Raw genomic sequence first — 24,486 nt, 5'->3', positions numbered from 1 at the left:
AGAGAGTAAAGTTTATATGTAGGAGATCAGACACTAAATGGTTTGGAAATGTTCAATTTATCCCTTATGCTTTTATAGTAGCTATGTGGTAGATAATCAGAATCAGGACTTTTGCAGAATAATTTGAATGGAGTTTGGCCATGTTTCTCATTGAAGGGAGATACATATGCTAAAGAAGAAAAGCATGTAAGAACAAAGAGTGACATTTTGTTATAAAAGTTGAATAACCTGACTTTTATTTTCATCCAGAAGGAGAGAGATACATATGCTCATTGAACACAGGCCAGTGTGAAAATGATCTTATAAACATTGAAAAGTCTTTGGTTAAAGTATTCTTTCTGTATCACAAATAATTAATAGACTCATATTCTTCATTAAAATATTAATCTACTTCTGGTATAAAAGATTCATTTAACAGTTATGGATTAACCTGTGTATTCCTGCTTGAGTTCTAGATGCATTGATTCATAGTAAACAAGATAAAAAAAGTTCACTCCCTTCAAAACTAATAGTCTTTAAAGGGGTAAATAGATAAATCAGTGAAAAATAGTATATTGTGTTTATGGGAAGGAAAGTGGTAGCAGAGAAAAAAAAAGAACACTGAAAGAGTTAGGGAAAAGAAAGATGTCAAAGATGCTTGCAGGGAGAAAAATATTTACCTTTAAATATAAATAGCACTTAGGTGATGAGAATTTAATGAACAGAGAATACCATGTGCAATAGCCCAGAGGTGAAAGCAACATTGATGACATACTTCAGACACTGGTATAGTTTATTATAACTAGAACTTTTGAAAAAGTACAAGTTGAATATTTGCATAAGTAGATAATTAAAACCAGTATTTGTTAATCAAGGACTAATAAGAAAAAAGGTAGAGAGGAATGCCAAGTCTGGCCAATATGGTTTTGACATCACTGCTAAGGAGTTTGGAATTTATTCAAAGGGGAAATAACTGAAGTGTTTTAATGAAGGCAATGACATGATCTAATGTGTATTTGAAAAGGATATTAGTGTTTCAGTTGGATGGGATTCAAGGAAAAAATTCCAGGCCCTGAGATCAGCTCAGAATTAAATGAAATAATTGCCAAGGGAAAGCAAGATTTTGGACTAAAGACATAAATAATAGGATATAGAGTATTTTTGATTATGCAGAGTTAAGGATATGTCAAGGGTAACTTGGAATTTGCCTTGAACAAAGTGTTCTATAACTTACGGAATTTATCTTTTTTTTTTTTTTTTTAATTTTTATTGTAGGTTGTTCAAAACATTACATCTTGAGCAACTAGTTTCCTATAAAGGAATTGTAAAGACATGTGAAGACATAGAAAAGCAGGCACAGATGCTAAGCTAAATGTCAGATATGCTGATTGTTGTACTTATAACCATTCTAAGTAGTACATCTGGATGGATAGAGGTTATAAAGGCCTGTAATCTCAGCTGGGGAGGCTGAGACAGGAGGATCACAAGTTTAAAGTCAGCTTCAGCAGCTTAGAAAGGCCCTATGCAGTTTAGTGAGACCCTTTCTCAAAATAAAAGATAAAAAGGGTGGGGGATGTGGTTCAGTTTGCTAATCACCCCTGGGCTTAATTTCACGAACAATCCTTCCCCCCCACAAAAAAAAAGATAGTTATGGAAGACAGAAACCTTTTAATCTGAAGAAAATCTGTAAGTCATCAAAATATATATGATGATTGGTCATAAGGATAGATGAGACAAACCATTGAGTAGGTATAGAATAAGATTTAGTACGAAAGAAGGGCTTTAGAAATAACTTGTTTAAAGAAGTATAAAGCAGAAAATTTGTTGGATATTATCTTATTCAATTTATCTTTCTAACATTGATAATTAAAATTGAGTTTCTATGTAACTGATAAAAACATAACTGGTAATAGTGAAATATTTCTAAAACCTATAGTTAGGGGGGTGACTGAAGCATTGCTTTCTTTAGATATCTTCTGAAAACACATAATGGTAATGCATTGTTTCTCTAGTTTACTAAGAACCATCATGAGGCTTTGGAAATATATTTGGAATTTGACACAATCTTCACATAACTTTTTTTCAGTGTTGAAAAAAAATTTGTAGACATAAGCATGTATAATAGTGTTTAACTTTACCAGGTAATTATTGTTTTCCTAAAGTTTTTAGAGTTAGTAAAAGTAATGGATTAAAAAGGCCATTTGGGACTAAAATTTTCCAATTAGAAGAAACACGTTTTCCATTAAATATGAGTATTATGTGATTCTAATTCTTTTTTATATAAACACTGCCTTCCTTATTAAAATAATACTCACCCTTACTCTTTTTTGTTAATTCAAATAACACATAATAACTAGAGAGTATAGAGGTAAAAGATGATACATATTTTAGCAAGTTAAAATATAATATTACAATGATCTATGTATGATTATGAACATCCTTCCTAATTCTGAACATTATTAAAATATATTTTTCTAACTTCCAACCACAAAATTTGATAGAAAAATTTTAATTGTTTTTGAAATTTCATAAATTTTATGAATTTTGAGTTACTCCAGAACTTCTTATGTATTAAACTTTGAAACTTCTAACAGACTACCTTTCTTACTTCCCAGTCTTTCCTTTGGTGACAAAAGTTCAAGTCTGTGATTTATTTATCAGGGAAAGGTTTACATAAACATTTTTATCTCTCTTCTTAGGATCAACCTAAAGAAGAAATAGACATTAGGGAAAAGCTTATAAATCCTGGGATGAAAGTCATGTGTCTGGGCTTTGTGATCAGTATTTTCATTCTGTGGCAGCCTCTGAATCTACAGAGTTCCACTCCCTATCAGAGAGTTAACCACTTTTCTGCCTGCTTTACGGCAGTCTATTGCCTGATGAATCCCTCTGTGATTCCCAGCTTAAACTTTCTCTCATCTTACCAAGGAATTGCTCTGGCAAACTAACCCCAAAATCTGAATGGCCTATTACCATAGCAGACTGTTTCTTACTCACAGCATGTCCAGTTGGCAGCAGGAGTAGCAGCAAGATTCTACAAAGTGAATCCAGTCAGCAATGCAGGTGATGAAGCTCTCTGCCTTTTTCACAAATGTGTTTTGAGATGTCCCTATCATATCATATTAATCTCTATCATACCAGCAGATAGAGGAAAAGCAGTAAAATTGAACAGCATTACAAAAGCAATCTCCAGACTGTAAACATCCTAGGTACTGCTACCCTAAAATAATGGCAATTCTACTTGACCAAAATATTCAAAGTAGATAAAAGACTGAATCTCAGTAACCAATGTATCTTTAATACTATATCTACTGTATCCAAGGGGAAAAAAAGAAGTTTAACAATAAATATGGATGCATTAATTAAAACTTATGATATTTCCTGTACAACGTGTTTTAAAATGACTAGATGTAAGAAAATTCTTTACAAGAAGGGAATAGGTTTTAGCACTGCAACAAAATCGTGATCATTATAAATTAGACTAAACTTAGAAAATAATGCCAAGGTGAGATGCTGTTTGGCATCTCAGATTGCTATAAAATGTTATTCTAACCTATTAGTTAATGCATGCTGTATGTCAGATTATTTTTGCATATTTTAATGTGTACACACATAAAATAGAATCTTAAAAAAATAATAAAAGCAAATCTATTAATTCCTAAAGAAGATTACCTTGTGTTTCCCTAAAAAAAACCTTAAATAAATTTATATTACAAGTATTTTTATATACTTTATGTGATTTGAACATTATTATATCACTTAGCTGCCTCCTCAGGATATGTAGAATTATTAGTTTAATTATTGTTGAGGAAGGATGATCAATAAAATTTCCTCCATTTTCTATACACAAGTTGCTACATATTTGCAGTCAAAAGTTTTCAAGGCTACAATATCTAATCTCCCTGCATTTTTCTTTTTTTATGTCATTTCTGCATTCAAAGCGCCAACAAGAAAATAATAACCTGACCATTTTATGTGGATATAAAGTCTTGAATGTATTTCAGGAAAAAAAAAAGGTGTAACAAGTCAGTGTAGAGTGGAAAAATTGAAGTTATGAAATTACATTTTACTTTCAAATTTGAATTTGTTTGTTGATGAAAAGTTTGATAGTGTCAGACAAGTGCCATATTTTAACTCTTAGCAATTTTGAGCATACTGGACTCAGCCTTCAATTACTGATGTCATTTCCTCCCCTTTGCTTACTCTCCAGGTCGTTTTGCCATGTTAGCTAACAATAATCTGCAGATTCTCAACATCAATAAAAGTGATGAAGGTATATATAGATGTGAAGGAAGAGTGGAAGCCAGGGGAGAAATTGACTTCCGTGATATCATCGTTATTGTTAATGGTAAGCAGTAAATAATTTGTACGTATTCTGTTATTCATTTTAACAATACACTTATTAAACTCAAAACCCACCTTGTCCCTTAGTAAATATCTTCTATGTCAAGAAGAAATCCCCCCACCTCTCTGGTAACATTTTTTATATCATATAAAAGTATTAAGATCAGTGCCTCTGAGTTATTAATGCTGTCACCCTGACATCACTTTTCAGAGTCTTTAGTTATCTTTTGTCAATGTTTGTAGTTTTTCAAAAAAGTCAAATGAAACAAAGTATCAGATTTTACTTTGCAGTTAGATGAATTGCTCATTGCTGATATTATCTTATTTGACTTTAATTGAATTTATAAGGTTACTTTTCAATATTAATGGACATTAATAGCTAGTTTATGAAATCAGGAGGTTATCTTCTCCTTTGAGCATGTTTGTCTCACTTTATTCCTTTCAACCATATTAATTTTTCAGTGCTTTGTAATACCTTTAAGACAAAATCAAAATGACTTTGAGGTGTAGAAAATCTTATGTGGTTGGCCCCTTCTTTAAATATTCTGTCATGAACAACCTATACTTTAGCCATATGAAACCAGGGTTTAGAGAAGATCTAGCTTTTCTGAGGCCTTTTTATGAATGCAGAGTCCAGTAATACTAAGGTTGTCATATCACTGGAGAATTTTACTTATGGTGCAGGAGGAGATTTTCAGTGTACAGAGGATAAGTTTTAAAATGAATGCATCTGTCTGTATCTGTATTTTTTTCTATGTATATTTTCTGTACGCATTTCTTATATATTTATTATATACAATAAACAAAGGTAACATACAGTAGCTATTTAGCTTATCCATTCAAATATGCAGCATACTTTGGTTCCTAAAAGGAAACTTATGTGTCTTTCATGATGGGTAAGTCTTTGTACTCAGTATTCTCTTGTCAGCTTGAAGATTATAATATAAATTAATATATGTGAAGTTTTTTAAAAAACATGTAAAGTTCATAAGAAGTAGTATGTTGTAAGTATTTACCATAAAAGGATTATAATATGTGATTACATACACAAATGTATTTGTAACTGTGTATGTGTAGATTTTTCTACTGAAACATTAATTTGAGTATGATATTCAAAAAGAAATGTTATATGGCAGGCAGTACACTAATTTATTATTATTCTTTCATATATTATGATTTCTAGAAAACTTTAATACATTTATTGTGTGTTCTCACCTGTTTCCCTACTTTAATCTCTGAATGTTGTGTACTTGTGATTTTATTCATTTTCATGGAATGAGTATCTGAGTACCAGTGTGCATCTGAATAACCCATGTTTGAATCTTCCAGTCCACCATGGTCTGTATTCAAACTGGACTATTTAATTCTATATTTTGTATATATGTACTTTAGAATCTATAAGATAAATGCTGGAATGCCTTTTCTTGTACCACTTGAAAAAGTCATATTGATAATGTGATTTTTTATCTGTCTGTCTGATCCTCCAAATGCAGTTCTTCATCTGATTTTAACAGAATCAACCACAGATTCTAATCTAACATTCTTTGCTGGAACAGTGCCAATTAGTTACATTTTCTCTTGGACAAAAACTATTATACAATAGCATCCTTATAACACTTTTCTTCAAAACAATAGTTTTCACAAAATTTAACATTAGAAAAAAAAAAATTCACCATTAGCTGATGCCCTCTGGGTGATGCATTGGAACCCTGTCAAGGGCACATTAATGAATGCCAGGAAGACAACTGTGCTTTTCTCTCTCATTTCCTCTTGATTCCACCAGGAAAATTATTGTGTTCCAGTCTAAGGGACTCTTGTCCTGCTTAGTGACTCCTTTTAAATATTGGGATACTCAGAAAGTTTTTCCTTATTTTTCTTTCATGAAACCTCTTAAAGATTTTTCAGTGTAAAGTTTGAAATACAAAATATATAAATAAGTAAAATGTACTACTTTTTGGTGTTAGTTTATCTTTCTTCAACTACAAAATTTGATTCGTTCTGTGACTTTCCCCTCAATTCATATTCCAAGCTTTCTCACAGATTTGGCATTATCCTGGTACTCTTCCAATACTTTCCTTCCCCCTCAAGTGTATTGACCTCTTGACCAAATGCTCGAAATAACTGTGACTATATATTCTGCTTCCTTGTCAAATCTTGACTCTGCAATATCTGTTCTTAATTTCTTTGTCTGTCCTTTTCACATTTTCCTCTCATGTTCCATCCTTTCAATTCAGAATCTTTTGTAAACTGCAGTTAGATAAATGATATCCTTGCTAGATCTAACAGATATTACATAGCATCTGCAGTACTAACATTACTAAATGTTGTAGATCCTATTTTTGTCTTGACTCTACTGTATTCCTCAATTCCTATGTAAAATTTTTCACAAAAATTCTCCATGTCCCTTGAAGAAGATTGTATATCACTGTCCATTGCCATGTAAGTACACTGCTTCTAATGGGAGTTCTATGCGTTTCCTCCTAACTGATTGTGTGACTTGGTCTGACCAATGGTAGTTAAGCAAGTATAACATGAAGAATGGCTTAACTCAGACTTCATGACACTTCATGTTTTCTTCAGACTCTCTTGCTCTTCTCTTCTGCCATGAAACTACATGACTTAAATAGGGACGATTTAATCCTGGACACCAGATTGTAGACATAATAAACAGAGTCACAGCTGGCCTGCAGTTGCAGAACTGAGTTTCAAATAAATCATATTTCTAAGTGCTGTTATCTTAACATTGTTTGTAATTTTATTGTTTTTAAACAATAAATTTTATTGTTTTTATTTTAGTGGATTGTTTTTCCTCATACAATTAATTTAAACATTGTCTCACCTAAAATTACTTCACTAATTTTCCTAGACAATTCTACTCTCACTTTCCCCTGATGTTGACCCTTTATCATGTCTTTGTACCAACTTATTAAAACTTTAGAAATTTAACCTAATATTGTTTACCGACATTTCAAAATTGTTTTATATTGCATTCATAAATTTATTCAATAGGTACATACAAAATTTTGGCTATATTTCACACTATGTTATACTTGTAATACTAACAGACCTACCATAGAATCAGTTTCATCAGGTTGTTTAGAACTGATCTCAACAACTTAAAATAATCACCTTCACTGAAACCCCTTTTTATTTATGGGAAAGATGGATATATATGAATATAATATGTGTAGTTTTAGTGGACCATATACTAAAGCAGGTGGAGATAGAGCATGGAGAACTATGGATGTGTCATTAAAAGCCTGGTCTGTAAAACAAATTTGGGCTGACATTGAGAAGTAAGCAGGCTGACAAGAGAGTAAGAAAGTTGACAGAAGGATGGAGGTAGGGAGAAAGAACAAGGAAATGAAAGGAGAGCTATATAGTTAGGTCATGTTTGAAGCAAAATCATCATGGCATACGGGTACACACGGTAAAAGGAATTACAGATAATTTCAGGACTTGTAATGTGAATTTGAGCTTCCAGAGTAGCAAATACTAGCAGAAATTTAATATGGTATGAACCTTGCTATATTTTGAATTTGATAATTATGGAGCTAACAAGAGACATTAAGGCTGAACTGTATCACTTAAGTAACCTGTGTAAAATTCAGATTATAATGACTTGAAGTATAAATATACACTAACATATAATGAAAATATAGAAGTAAGATACCTTTTATTTTGAGTAGAAAATGGGTGAGGCTGTAGATAGATTCACAGTTGGCTTTGGTCAATAATTTAGAGAAATCTTGTTACATGACTTTATCATTCTATTTATAATCAGCTGGGTTCTCTCATCTGGCAAATATTAATTTTCCAATGATATTTCCCAAGTATTTCCTATGTTTTTATGTGATTATATCAGTTTTTATGGTATCACCAATTAAACTTTTAACTTTATACCCTGCCTAAAACTTTTTCCCTAGCCTTAATCAGTGAGTGACTTCATTTTACTATCATGTCAGGTTTGACTCTTGAGCCACTATTTGAAATCTTTTAAAAGCAGATTAACAGAGAGATTTGTTGAATTGTCTGGCCAAATTTAGTATGAATTACTGAACTCTTTTAAGTATATTAGGTAAATTATATAGACACAAACATGCCCACTTATGCACAAATCATGGATATACTATTTTAAAAGAGGTCAATATCATCTCTCTAGCTTTTATCAGGTACATCACCCATCATCTGATTTCTAGACTCCATAGCGACTCATTAAAGGTTCATACACATGAAAGAACTGGAAATAATTTAAATTTCAAATAAAGTCAATAGAGGGTTATTTTTATAAAATGTTCTTCTCAGGCATAATGATTCATTATTTTCTAAATCTTTTGTAAATTTCTAAAGAATGCTCCAATAACCTCTAGTTCAAGTTTGGGGTCATGTAGGCAGGAAATTTGAGGTTGAATGAAAAACTCCTACTTGTGTAATTTTAAAGCAATTGTGTCTTTAGCCTTCCCTTGAACATGAAAATCAACAGTGGATGATAATGGGCAGAGATATTTGTACAAGTGTGTGTTTGACTGTGTACTGCATTTTGATATTTCAATGATCTCTGGAAGTGATTTTTATATTCCTACCCATTTTTAATCATTTCAATGTCAATGTAATGAAGAAAAGTATTTTTCTTTTTATAATAAATGAAAAGTTACTTTGTAATTCCTTTTAAGTTGTGCACAATATGGAATAACATAAAGAATAGTGAGTATAAAAGACAGCTCACCCTGTGCATATTAATAATATAATTGATTCCAACATGCAGACAACTAGTGATTTTGAATAATTTTAATGGGTAATCCATATAATAACATGTAAAATACAAAATATAATTTACAAAAAGATAAATAAGTAAGCATTTGTGAAAACCACACTTTATATATTTTATCAAATATATTTCTGCTGTAATGCCACTAATATTGAAATTGATTCCATTAAATTTGATGTATTAGTCTGGGAATGTAAAGATATAAAAATATATATTCACCTTAACTCTTATTTAATCCTCATTTTATCAGCTGTCATTTTATATACATTAGATGAGGAGACAGAGGGGCAGGGGGAGAGATCCTCTATCTAAGTCAACTTTTGCAGATTTTCTCCTCCACATTAATGATTGATCTGAGGAGATGACATATAGTCCTTAATCTTTTCTCCATGTTTTTTTATTCAGGTTTTTAATACATTTTAAAGAGGCCTAATATATTAGAATGGCTATAGAAATGCATGTATCCATTTTCAACATAATGTTTTATTCACTAATGAAAAGAGGAGTTAGCATTGTCTCACATTTGAATCAGATTCCCACTCTAAATTCAGCTGTCTTCCAGATGGCATTCTTCTGCTGGTCGTATAGGGATTAGTGTTTGTTGTTTTCTTATCAAATATTTGGTTGATAATTACAAAATTGAACCTTGTCATCTACAGGAAAAACAACAATGGTAACAACAACAGAAGCTTCAAGAAATCCAGAGAGACCACAAGATACTTCAATAAAGCAAATTTTTATCATTTTTTAGAATCAATCACTAAAGTAAAGGGACCATTAAGATAGGATCTGACATTGTGGAGATGAATGACATTTGGAACAATCAATGTCTAAATTACTCTGGAGAGACATTCATGAGTCCTAATTCTGAAAGTGTGCTGCAGTAAAGGACAGCTTGGGAAGCAGCATCAATAATATTCACATTCAAAGTTGTTGAGTATCTGTTCCCTTTAGTTTTTGTTTTGTCACATTTTATAGCTTTCAGTAACAATGTAAGTACCCATAGTATGCGTTCTAGTCAGCTTTTGAATCACCATGACCAAAATACCCATCAAGAACAATTTAGAGGAGGGTAAGTTTATTTAGGGTTCATTATTTTAGAGGTCTCAGTACATAGATAGCCAATATCATAGCTCTGAGCGTGACATGAGATGGCACATGACAAGGCAAGGATCCAGTGGATAAAAGCTGCTCAGTTCATGGTGGGGTCAGGAAGCTGGAAGGAGTTTGGGGAGTGACTGGGAACATAGGAAATATGTCCCCTTCTAGGGCACCCCCCTAGTGACCCACCTCCTCCAGCTACACTTCACTTACCTATGGTTACCACCGAGTCAGTCCATTAAAAGGAGGATGAAGTGGTTAGGTTGCAGCTCTCACAATCTAATAATGTTAACTCTGAACATTTCTGTATTAATACAGGAGCTTTGACCTCTCAAAGCTCCTGTATCTCATTTCCAAATTATAACAATATAAGTGCTCAGAAGAGTGAAGATATTTAAGAATCAGAGAATATTTAATTGAAATCAGAAAAAAAATTTTATAACCATCAAATTGTGCATAATACTTGTTCCTATTACTGGATGGTCTTTTAAACATTCTTATCCTTCATGCAGACACAGTCTCTCTATATATCTCTTTTTCTGCCTCATCTCTGCCTCTCTCTCTTTTACTGAATATCTCTCTCTTCCTCTCTTTTCTTTCTTCCTTTTTCTTTTTGACCAGTATAATTGCTCTGTAGGACTTAGTCCAAGCATCAATTCTAGCAAGCAATTATTAATTTTGCTTGCCTTATTTCAAAATTTCCCCTTGTGATATCTTGTAATACAATGTCTGCATCTGTAATTTTTTTTAAAGTTCAGGTATTTCAGAAGACTTGCCAGATTCCACAGAGTACATATATTTAGAAGTTTCATTTTGAAGGAAAGAATGTGGTATAGAGAATAATGTAGGCCAGCTTTGGGCACTCCAGAGATAATCTTACAAGCAAGATTCCGAAGGGCCCAATTTGCACATACATACCATGGTGATGTATCTTCAACTATGGCCACAAAGGTGTGGGTGACTGAGGCATCTCAGTGAACCTCAAGGTGGGGTCCCTAAGGTAATCAAGTTAGGTTTTAAACATTGTTTAGGACAGGTACAAAAATTAAGTGCAGAAAATGACTTCAGGGGTTACTAGGAGAATGTCTCCATAGATCATAAATTTCAATGCCCTTATCTTGGCCTAAAGTCACATACCAGGCATCCAAAAGTATCTCTGAGATATTGATAGATCTTTCTACCTGAACTGTTAATTCTATCTCTAAAATCTCTAACATCGTACCTTTCTCACCAATTTGAGTTGACCCATTTATGTGTCAAATTATTTCATGGATTACGTCATTTATTCTTCAAGAACAAAGGTAATATAGCCTCAGGGTATATCATCAATATAGGTGTAGAGAAGGTAGCCTGTAATTTCAGGAATAATATTTCAGCTTTTAATTATTTTTTGCAAAAATGAGAACATACTACTCATAGAGATATTGTGACTGGCAGTCATTGCTACTTAACTTGTTTTCTCTTTTTTTGAAATAACTCACATTATCTTACTATTACACGGAAGGCATCTTCCTTTTACTCCCAGGCATCTTTCCTTTTACATAGCCAATTCCAGTTATCTTGCATGTAAGTTTGTCAAATATGTAAAGTATATGTGGCACTGAGGATTGAACCCAGTGCCTCACATGTGCTAGGCAAGCACATTACCACTGAGCCACAACCCCAGCCTGTACATACTCTCCTTTAAGTGAAATCTTACAGTTTTCTCTCACTTGAAATGATTCTGAGATTTATTCATGTTGTCCTATGCAGCAAAATACATTCCTTTTTATTGCTTCAAAATGTTCAAATTAGTAATATTTTGCTATCCATTCACCAAAATTCTTTTTAAGAGGTTTCAGCTTTTGAATTACAAATGAAGCTACTATACCCATTTGTCTATAAGTCTTTGTGCAGACATATGCCTTTAATTCTCTTAGTAAAATACCCAGGAGAGGCATGGGCACATTTTATGGTGGATCTTATGGCATGATAGACTTGAAAATGCTGCCAAAATGTTTTGAAAATTGTTTGTAGAATCCCTTTGAAAGGGTTCCTAGAATAACTGTATAGGCATTCCAGTTGCTTCAAGTTCTCACCAAAGCTTCATGTATTCAAAAATTGTGTATTTATACTAATAAATATTTAGTAATTTCATATTGTGGGTTTAATTTGCATTTCTTTAATGAGTAAATACATTGATCACCTTTACCACTAATCATTTATAGCTTTTGCATTTTTTCTGAGGTGCTAGGGATCATGGCTTCACACATGGTTGGTAAGTGCCATACCACTAAGCCAACCTCCAAACCATGGTAAATGTCTTGAAATATTTAACCAATTTTTACTTGTGTTATTTTCTTAAATTTGAGTTTCTAGAATTCCCTGTATATTTTGTATTTTGTACAGAATTCCTTTATCAAATATACAATTTTGGAATATTTTTATCCAATTCATGCCTTATTTTTTCATTTTCTTATCACTGACTTTCAAGAGAAAAAAAATCTACCTTAATAAAGTCCATTTTTTTTAATGAACTGTGCTTGTGTTAAATCTGAGAATTCACTATCTAAATTAAATATGATAAAACTCCACAATGCTTTCCTCTGGTAGTTTTAAAACTTTTGATTTGGAATTAGTTCTACACAATTTTTTTCTTCCTTTTTTGGCATTGCATGTCCAATTTTCACCACATTTGCTGAAATGACTATACTGTAACAATCAAAAACCTTTCCTTGATTTGAAATAACTTGATAATGTATGTGTTTTAGGGACTGTATTCTGTTCATCTTTTGTCTTCTTGCCCCAATACCAAACTGTCTTGGTTTCTTAGATTTATAATAAGGGAATGATTTGTTCTAACCCCTTCAATTCCATTATTGTTTTCAGAAGAGTTTCAACATGCAATCAAATATTCTAGGTTAATTTCATTTTCATGTTCATTTTGGAGTCATTGTATCAATTTTTACAACATATGCATGCACAAACATACACTGCCAAGTATATTGTAGAGTGGTTTTGAAGCTAAATATCACTTTTGGGACCATTGTTTTCTACTAAATAAGGATGCCTCTTTTTGACAAATACAGTATAATTACCTGCATATGTGGGTCTTCAATTAGTCTCAGCAGTGCTTCTTAAAGTTCTGTATACAGCCCTAGCACATATTTTGCCAGATTTATCTCTAAATACCCTGTATAATTTGGTTCTGGGGATGTAACTCAATGTTGGTACACTGATCAAGCCAGTGCTTGATTTTATCCCTTTATTTCACTCTCAGCACTGAAAAAATAATCACATGTGTTTGTTGTCTTTCAATTTTTAATTGTTTTGATATTAGAAAGGTAGATGGAGATCTATATAGAGGGGGTAATAAAATTATGTTCTAAAATATTGGGACTGGTATTATGGCTCAGCAGTAAAGTATTTGCCTAGCACATGAGATTCGATGCTCAGCACCACATAAATATTAATAAATAATATAAATATATTTTGTCCATCTACAACTAAAAAATAAATATTTAAAATAAAATATTACTAAATTTACTTATTTATTTTATTATGTTGTAGTTGACTTACTATTAGGTTCCTAAGGAATTTCGTGATCACACAATATCACTGTTGACAGAAAACTGGCACAGGACTGATCTTACAAACACACCAAGGACAAAGGCAAAAGCAGATTTATTGTCAGGAACCTGACAAGCTATATCATGCAGAGAGAGAGCAGCAACTTTATCTCAAGAATTACTTTGTATATGCAAGATTATGGCCATGGGTTAGGAGCAGGCTTAGCCTTTGCAATTGGCTTAATAACCATCACCTGATTTTGTCAAAGGTGATTTTCTATTTCTCAAGGATAGAGACGAACAAGTTTTTACTCCTCAAGGATCGGCAAGTTATTTCTTAAGAATAGGGACTGTGTTCATAAAGTGGGGGTGGGGGAAAGGAAGATGGCTGTAGTTATGCCAACAACTGTGAATAAATATAGTTTACTTGTGTTTTTCCTAACTAGATGGCTTTACTTCCCTCTTTTCACTGGAACCTCTACTACCTTGTTAAACAAAAGTGATAAAAATGATTAACCCTGCCTGGTCCTTAAACTTTGGAGGGAGGAAACATACTTTCTTACAATTTTATGTATCTCCTTAGTTGTACACTAGCAGTTTCTGCTTCTTTGTTTTATAATCAAGTTGAGAAAGTAACTTGTTCCTAGATTATCAAGAGTTTTTATTAAACATGGGTTTTGGATTTTGTCATTTTTTTTCTGAATCTACTGAGATGACATCATGAGGCATACTTTTAAATACAATGATTTGGTTAATTCATTTCTTAGATTTTTGAATGTTACTTAGCTTTCTATTCCCACCTGATCACAGTGTGTTATTCTTTTATATATTGTTGGATTTAATTCCCTAGAATTTCTTATGAATGGTATTTTTTATAGGCTGTAAATCATCACCTGTCTCCTCTTGTCATTCCTTTGTATGATTTTAATTTCAAAGGAAAATTGGCCTCACAGAATAAGTTAGAAAAACTTTCCTTCTTTCTGTTGGGAGAGTTTGTGTTTCATTTAAATTATATTTCCTTTAAATAATTAATTGAATTCATCAGTAAACCTACTTGGATTTAAATTTTACACTGTGATAATATAATAAAATATTATTTTAATCCTTTGATTTTAAAAATATTTTTTAGACTATTTTTAAAGTGAAATTTGATAGCTGATGTCTTTCAAGAATTTGTCAACTTTATCTAATCTGCTGAAAATTGTTGACATAAAATTGTTTATAGCATCTTCAAGTTATTTTGTCAATATATTTAGTATCTGTAGTTGAGATAATGTTCTCACTCTCTTACTATTATTATTTGAGTTCTCATTCATTTTTTTTTCTCTTCCTTCTTCTCTCCCTCTTTTCTAATCAGTCTGGTTAGATTTTTTCAGTAATGTTGATCTCTCTCAAAAGAAAAAAAAGAAAAGCAGATTTTGAATTTCTTGATTTTTTTTCTCTTTTATTTTTTTTCAAATATTACCTTTATTATTCTATTTTTACTGATGGGAGGGTAATTTGATATTCTTTTTCTGTTTTCTTAGGGTTAAACTGAGTACATTCATTTAAAATCTCTTTCATCTGATGCATGCATGCCTGTATGTATGTACTGCACTAACTTCTTTCCACCACTTTTGATAATGTTATGTATTTTGCCATTGATTTGAAAATATCTTGTAATTTTCTTTTGAATATTCTTTTTTCCAGCAGGATATTTACAATTATATTATTTAACTTCCAAATATATGGAAATTTTCTAGCTGTAATTCTGTCATTGATTTCTAATTTCACTTTAATAGATTCAAAGCATACATTTGTTTGGGCTGTATATTTTCATATATATTTCTTTGTACTTAAAAAAAGAGTGTGAATTATTTTTATGTTAGTTGGAGTTTTCTTAATCATCAGGTTAGGGGCCAACTGATTTGGAATTTTTATGAGTTCTTGTTGTGCTAACTTCTTTATCATTAGGAAATGACTGTTTATTCCTGATAAAATTCTTTGCTCTGAAATCTTTCAATGATACTTCTGTATTTCACCCATCCATTTTTCCTATTAAGGGTCTCATGGAATGTCTATTCCTTTATTTTGTTATTTGTTATTTGTTAACCTAAATGTTTCTTGATTTTTAAAGTGACCATTTATAAGAAGTATACAATGAGGTTTATTTTTTTCATCTACACTGACATTTTCTGATTTTGAATTAGAACATTTATATAATTTACATTAAATATGTTATTATATTGATTGGATAGGGTTTAAATCTATTACTTCAGTTTGTTTTCTCTCATCTCATGTGCCCATCTTTTCCTACTTTATTTCTTTGAGAGAGTCTTTATTTAGCTTTCATATACAAAATTTATATTTTTCTGTTTTAGAATTATAAATTATGAAGATTTTATCCTTTGTTATTTAAAAATTCTATAAAAATGAATGCCATCTTTTGTGATCAATCTTTAAACCTACATGGCTGTTATCTTTGTTTTGCTCCTCTAACATTAAGTGTCCCACCCTAAGCAGTCCCCTGGGCATGCTTGGCCACGATCCACTTTGGGGTACAAATCAGGCTACATTGGCACTGCCGAGATGGCTCAGATTTGACCTTTTTATGTAGTTTTGAATATGAATTTATTGTGACTTAGCAGATACAAGGTAGACATTGCAATGTGCTACCAAACTCAATATTTCATTGTGTACTTTTGAACTGAACACTCTTTCAGATAAAGAGGTTATTGAACTTTTTCTCCATTGGCAAGGTCAATAATTGACTTTTGCAGGAGAAAATTCTTCTGCCCACAGATATGTGACTGGTAAAGAGAGGGCCCCAGAGTCCTCTGAAAGGGTGTTGGAGACCTTAGGGTTTCTTCAAACATACTTTGAGACTTTCTGTTGTAGGTGACCTCCAAATTGCACTTCTGGATAGCTTAAGTCAGAACTTCCTAAAATAGATAAATGTTGTAAAATATATGTATTTGGCTGTGTTTAACAAGGTAACCTAACATGCCCAACAGTGTTTCCAGATGGTATGGAATACTACACAGTTTGAAAAAAAGTGAGGAAGTTCTTTACATATCATCTCTCACATGGATTATTATACAGAAAAAGGTATATTTTGAAGCAGGAAGAAGGAAGAATAAAACTTGGATTAATATTTGCCTAAACAATTTAAGTTATAAAAGTAACTAAGGAAGAAAGAGGTTAAATTGCTTAAATTTTTACTTTGTTTTGAACCTGTGAAGTTGAACTATTTTATAAGTCAATTTTAAAGAAGAGCATATAAATCAGATTAATTTAGTGAACATTTGTAAAATGCAGATCATGATTATGAAAATGCCACAGATCATCTGTCAACATTGTGTTTACTTTTATATTTATGTCCACTGAAAGCAACACTTATTTTATTGAATTGTCAACTTCTCGGAGATCACTAAGAATGGAATTTAAAATGCCAAAGCAATGTTTTTCCTTTAATGCCTTTTTCTCAATCAATGTAATGAGTTATCTTGATCTTCATTATCTTGTAATCTGGTGGCATCAAAGATCTTACTGTTTTCTTCAGATAGATTTGATTTTAAAACTCAGTGCTCAACATATCATCATCATTATATCACCACTTTACTGTTTTCACAAATTAGCAATTAATACTTGGAAAGTGTTTGTTACCATTCTCAATCAAGTATGTAAAGACATATTGATTAAATCCTATTGCAAGACAAAAATAGTAACTGCTGATACTCAAAATCACAAACAACTCATCTGCAGTTTTCTATAAGGGTTAACTATATATGTTTAGTTCAACCTTGGAAATGTACTGTCTTTCAAACTGAAGTTGTAGAATTATTTTTTGTCCATAATTTGATACTTAATAGTCCTTAAATTGTGTTTCTTTAGTTGAAAATATATTCCTGTTAAATGGAAATTTAAATTAAGCAACTCTGTAAGTGAGAAATGGAATATTATTTCAAGAACCAGAACTGTTATTAATGAAAATTTAGAGGTGTTAGATCATATTACAGCATTTTAGAAATTAGTAAAAAGCAAAGCAGATGAAACTGAGAGACAAAAAATGTAGATACAATAATTATGTTAAAGACTAATATAACCATTGGAAAGTACCAGTTATTTGATCAAAATAATGATAATGTGGTCTCCATAATGGAAGTACCTCATTACAAAAAAGCATCTACATAATATTAAAATTCTTTATTCCATAATATTATAAGAAACTGAGTTTATGAAAAATGCAAAAAATGTAAGTTCATTTAATAATAGGAATTAGTTTTAAAAATGTGGTTTCTGAATTTTTCCACTTTTTTATCTTCAATACTTAAATGCAATAGAAGGGATCATGTGATAATTAATTTATGGGAAGACCTAAGAAAAGAAACTAATTTTCTTTGCATGTAGACTGAGAATGGCAAAACAAAAAGTAAAAGCAACAAGATACTTTATTATTAAACTGGTCCATGTCTCTTCTTGGTAAAGGACTGAGTTATTTTTGTGATTTTCTAATAGCTACATAGTCTGAAGATTTTAAAGAAAGAGTAATGATGTAAAATAATTGTGAGGTAACTTTTTAGAGGTCCTCAGATAGATAAACTATCTATGTGTGAATTTAGTCTCTGATATATATTTAGAACTGAAAAGAAATCATTACAAAATAGTAACTTTCTGCCTGTGGCAGAATGAGGTTTGTTATTGCTATCCAGAATAAATTTGGGGGAATAAATGGATGTTGGTTTGTCTGAACTACTATAACTGTGACATACTTAGGTATCCCTTGGTTAGGGTGACATCCATCTTCCGAGAAATATTTGAGGAAAAGTGGGTACAGAAATGCTTACAAGACATGGAAGATATATGAAATAGCTGGAGCCATTTTTGAAGAAAGGGAAATTAAACTGTTAAATTAGTGGTGTCTCTGGAGCCTAAGCATCCAGTGAGGGCAATGATAACTTGAAGGTAACCAAAGCCTTCATATTGTTGAAAGTTATGAGGCTACTTCAACACCTGTCCTATTTCTAGTAACTAAAGAATAAAAATGGATTTGTTTCCAGGAAGTTTTGACAAAGTAACAGATACAGAATACAAATATCAATAAGTGTATTAAAACAGAATATTTCTGTTGCAGTCAAATTTGAAGTAAAGTGTTTTTAAAAAGTAAAAAATAGAGAGGCATAGGATTTATGAGAAAACAAGAAGACTGAATGAAATAGAATTGCAATAACTTTTAATATTGCTTAATTCCACTGGGAAATTTATAATCAATAAAATAATAGTATACATAAAAATGATTTCCATAGTCCAAAACAGTGGGTATTAAACTCCCTGAACACCTTGGCATTAGAACTAATGAAAAACCTCCTCAGATTTTGATATTATTATTTTACAGACTATTTGGAGAGTTTCTTTTCACAAAATTGTATGGACATAAAATATTAGTAGTGTTCTGCTAACCTACACTAAGTTAAGAGAAGAAGTTTTATTAGAAGATTTAAGATAACAAGAGCTAAAACTATTGAAGTGGTCAGTTTTTATAGATCTTCTAGCTTACTTTACTTTATAAACAAGAAAATGATGTTAAAGAATAAAATAAAGTTTTCCAGTGAATGGCAGCTTCAGAACAAGAACTGAAGCACCTCATTATCAACTTGGAAATGTCTATTTATATTTGATGTTAGAGAGAATTTCTGCTAAAAGTTCACTTTTATTTTAATTCCTTAATGTATTGAAAATCTTTACTTTTATAATACAAATAGTAACAGTGCTCTTCAAACTACCTTTATAAATTAGAAAAAGCAAATCAATGCATTTTTATTAAATTGTGTTTTTTTATTCCTATCACCAGGAAGAAAAAATAACATACAGATAGTCAAAGAGCAGTGTACTTTAAATTAAGCATTAATATATTAAAAAGTCATCTTTTTAAATACCATTCATCATTATTATTTTAGAGATAACATGTCAGATCATGTTCCTCATATCTACATCGTAAATTCAGAAACTTGATTTGTTGTGTTTAATGATTGAGATACATTTAACTTATTATTCTCACTATCAGTGAGCTAATGAAACATAGTTACTGACCTGAAAATAGCATAATGCTATTATAGAGATATTTAATTATAATTAAACTTATAAGTACCTATCTGGCCATGTTGTTTGGATATGTAAAAAATAAATTCATTTATTAGGAGAATTAATTTCTAATATTACTTTATCACATTCAATTTAATAAATGAAACTGTGTACTGAGTTACAATTTATGCTTTACTTTGAAATTTAGCTTCTGTTATGGATGTTAGTAACTTGTTTATTGCCAACAGTGCATTTCAGTAACAGTTTCAACCTGTCCAAAATTTGCAGCATATGCAGTTTTTGCAATGTAATTAGTTAGAAATTGGGGATGCTTAATTTTAAAATTGAATTGTTCATGAAAATCTATTTTCATACTCTCTATGGCTTAAGCAGTTTCTCTTCATAAAATGTTTTATAGTTGTTTGAAGAAATTAAGTGCAGTTAATCAGAAAGAACATTATGCTTTGACACCTAATTTGAAAGCCCTGTCTTAAAGCAGTGAATGATTGCTTATGGCATTACATATAGCAATGAGAAACCAAATAGGAAATCCATTTATGCTTAAATTAAATATCAGTATTGATTAAGTAAGGATGGTATTGTCTTCTTGTGAGACATTTTATAAAAGTGTATGTGTTTGTTAAAACATATAGTTCATTGTTTGTTTTAATAGATTAAGAAAAAATAAAACAACATTGTAAATATTTTCTAATTATTGTACATAAGAATGCATAGCAGTGGACATTAATATTCTTTTATTATTAAACTAGAATTTAACATCAATTTTTAATGTTTAGCAGTTAGAAAAAAGGGGACAAAAAGTCTTAGAATGGTGTTGGTTCAAACGTTTTTGTCTCTATTTATTCTATGTCTATCTGTCTTTCAGTGCCACCAGCAATCACAATGCCTCAGAAATCATTTAATGCCACAGCAGAGAGAGGAGAAGAGATGACATTGTCCTGCAGGGCTTCAGGCTCTCCAGAACCTACCATCTCCTGGTCAAGGTAGGTTAAGTATGTATGTGTCGTCTGACTCATGAAATACTATTTGGATTTTTGTTTTGTCAAGAAGTAGAGCAATGTTTTTAATTTCATCTAAAAATTAATAAGGCTACTGTTTTCAGTTCAATTCCTGAGGTTAATTGCTAAAGATATAAGCAGTGTGTTCTTCTCTGATTTTGAGTCCAAGGCTGCCCTCATGATGCTTGTTCTGTCTTTGAGGGCATGTTTCTGGCCAGAATGGGCCTGGGAATCTTGTAACTGATCCTACCTTTTAAATGTTACAACTAGTGTGTCTTGAAATATCCCAGTGTTGCAGGCCACATTGTTATAAGTGTACTTTTTATTATAATGTAATTAATTGTATATTTTATTTATGTGTAGATAAAAGGTAATTATGCAAAGATAAAACTTCATGAGTTTAATTTGTCATTTTAAAAATGTTCAACCTATCATATGAGTAAAATTTGTATTCTAAATCTATTCTTTAACAGTTTACTTATGTGAGATCCAACTGCATCACAGAAAACCTTTCAGGTCAACTATTATGATGAAAAAATATTGTCACAGAATATTATTTTAATAATTTTATATTTCCAAAGAAATTTATTTACTTAGATTTTAAAAAGTTTTATATGTATTCAAAATTGTTTTCTTATATTTAATCAGAAAAATAATAATCATAGGGACAAGAGGAGGCAGAGTCAGAGGAAATAAACTGTAATTTATATCTATAATTTTTCATCTTAGTAGCTTCATATGTCATTATTTTCTTCAATTGAATAGGATGGAAAAATAATTACTTTAAATGTAAATAGTCATTTTAGCCTCTGGATATAAAGTTTGTATTAGGAGAAAGGGAGTATGTGGTCATAACGTCTATAGAGATGACATTAGTTTTAAGGGGAAGTTTTTATATTTGTGCTTTTTATTTGTAGATGTAGACAGACATCCAAGGTCAAAGTACCAGCAGGGTTGGTTTCTGATAGCTCTCTCTTAGTGGCTTATACATTGTCTCCTTTATTGTCATATGCTCTCTCCACTGTCTGGAAAGACTGAGAAAGAGATCTCTAGTATCTCTTCCTCTTCTTTTAAGTACACCTGTTCCATCATGGATAAGTTGCACCATGTAATCTCATTTAACCTTAATTATGTCCTTAATGGCCCTATCTTCAGATACAGTCACTTAGAGGACTTAAGGAATCAAAGTTTTGAATTTGGGAGAGAAGAGCCATTTGGTAGAAGTAAAGAAGACAGTCAAGGAATAAAAATTGAGGAATTATAAGAATATTTCACAAATATAATCAGAAACAAATAAGTGGTATTTAAATAAGTGAGAGGAAAAGCAGCAATTCTACATCTCTCCCTTCATTCCCTTCAAATAGTTGTTTTCTATCTACTGAAAATACTCTATACACTTTTATTGTTAGCCCATTAATCTAATAAGTTCCATTGATTTTCAAATGTTAGGGCTCCCTTATATTCCTTGTTTAAAACCCACTTAAGATATGTTATATTTTTATGTATCGTTGTGATAGATATGATGATGATGTTAAGAATTGTTGAATTAATGACTATGAGAAACATAATATTATTATTTTCTCATTCTTGAATTGTTACACCTCAAGGCAATGTTGGCCTTATAGACTGAACAGTGACGTATTTCCTCCTCTTCTATTTCATAATAAAGTTGTATATAAAATTGCTTATTTATCACTTAAACATTTGGAAAATACAAATAAAACTACAGAATACTATATACACATTATTATTATTTTAACTTTAAGGATTTCTACTTCTCTTGGAAATGCACACTTCCTAGTATATATGTAGAGATGTCATAAGAAACTGGGAAAAATGATGTTATTGAGTCACAAAAGAATAAGAATTTTATTAGAATATGTGTCAGTGTTTACTGGAAATATAATCAGAATTTACTTCAAATATTCATGATATATCATAGAAATGTTTTGTTTAATTTTGGAAATATTTTAATACAATTTTTAGGGTTTTTTGTTTCTAATTTATATGAAAAAGTAAATATTCCCATTAACTAATACAAATCCTAAACATTTTATGTTAGTGAGTCCTAAGATCAATTAAGACATTCAAACCACTATATTTTTGTACTAGGAAGAGAAAAAAGAAGAAAAATAAAGAAAAGAATGAGGTAAAGGAGAATGAGGATAATAAAAAAAAAAGAAGCAAAGAGAATACATAAAAAGTTTTTCAACTAATAAGGGCAATTGTAGAAATGTTTCAGAGTTTTAATATATTTTAAATATCTCCTATTATACAGTCTAGTAGAAAATACTTGAAAGGTTATATATACCACACTTAGAGCAGAATTAGATCTATTTCATTGTATAAACACTGCATGATTAATGTGATTCTATTACATGTAAAATCAGAAAAGTGAGAAATTATACCCCATTAATGTATGATATATCAAAGTACATAAATGTATTCCACAGTCATATATAACTAATTAAAACAAATAAAAAATTGAAAATATTTATTAAATAAATGTTATTTGTGAATAAAAAAGAATTGGGAAAATTTTAATTATTTGTGTCTAAAAGGAAACATAAAAACTTCCTATTTCCTTCATTAATTAAATTATATCCAGCATAATATTTCTGATTAGTTGTGCTTTCACTTGATTTTTTTCATTAATGTATTGATAGTACTTATATACAATAAAAATTTTTTATGTGTTTATATTGTACTTACATTGGAATTTATTTAAATAAATTTTCCATAGAAATTATTTTTAAAAATGTGTCCCACCTAGAAAATAAACATATTTCATAAAGATGTGTTGGCTCACCAACTTATAATGTGTGAAGGGAATAAAAATAATCAAAGAAAACTGAGTTTTTGCTAATAATCAAAGTTCAAATTGAACAAATATGCTTTTGTAAACTGACTAAAGTCAAGATTTCAACATTGCCCAATGGATTTCTTGTCTCTAAAGTCAAAACAAATTTAAGCATAATTTTATTATTTACAGATTAAATTACTGGGGTACTAAACCATACTTTTGATTGGACTATATCACTGTCTATCAATGACAATAGCCATGAAATAATTGATGCCTATAGATCAAAAAGTTGATTATGATCTCCTGGGTTATGAATACAAATTTATGAAGAACAACCTTCTTTTTCTTCTTTAGGAATGGCAAGCTCATTGAAGAAAGTGAAAAGTACCTTTTGAAAGGAAGCAATACAGAACTCACTGTCAGGAACATAATCAATAGTGATGGAGGGCCTTATGTCTGCAGGGCCACAAATAAGGCAGGAGAAGATGAAAAGCAGGCATTTCTCCAAGTCTTTGGTAAGTATTATAGCATATTGCCTAAGTCTGAGATGTCTAGAGGGGTGCCTGAGTAAACTTCTATTCCGCTGTTAATGCAAATCATTTAAATTTCCATAATTAAATTTGGTCCTATATATTTTGCTCCCCTCTGAAATATATTTTCAAATTTCAGCTACCAAATAGAATTGTCTTAAGAATTATATCAAATCACCCATTTAAATTTTTATAGAATATTAGCTGAATCATAACTGAATCTGAACAAAAAAAATTAAATTGCTTCAATGGATTCTGTAATGTTTCATATCTCCATGAGGGTTAATCTTCATGAGTCTTAAATTTCATGTTGGGATCTATTTTCCATTCACTA

General features: G+C 30.9%; 1 protein-coding gene across 1 annotated transcript in view; it reads left to right on the top strand.

Annotated features, from left to right (window-relative positions):
- Positions 1-24,486, top strand: part of Ncam2 (neural cell adhesion molecule 2) — a 233,167-nt gene that overhangs the window by 8,314 nt on the left and 200,367 nt on the right. Inside the window, exons 5-7 of the mRNA XM_076866974.2 lie at positions 4,190-4,327; positions 20,687-20,804; positions 23,977-24,137. Of these exons, the coding sequence (XP_076723089.1) occupies positions 4,190-4,327; positions 20,687-20,804; positions 23,977-24,137 (417 nt within the window). The remainder of the gene's footprint in view (positions 1-4,189; positions 4,328-20,686; positions 20,805-23,976; positions 24,138-24,486) is intronic.

The sequence above is a fragment of the Callospermophilus lateralis genome, chromosome 10, assembly GCF_048772815.1.
Source record: "Callospermophilus lateralis isolate mCalLat2 chromosome 10, mCalLat2.hap1, whole genome shotgun sequence".
NCBI lineage: Eukaryota > Metazoa > Chordata > Mammalia > Rodentia > Sciuridae > Callospermophilus > Callospermophilus lateralis.
The sequence above is the reverse complement of the archived record's forward strand: the minus strand, read 5'-3'. Positions and strand labels throughout refer to the sequence as shown.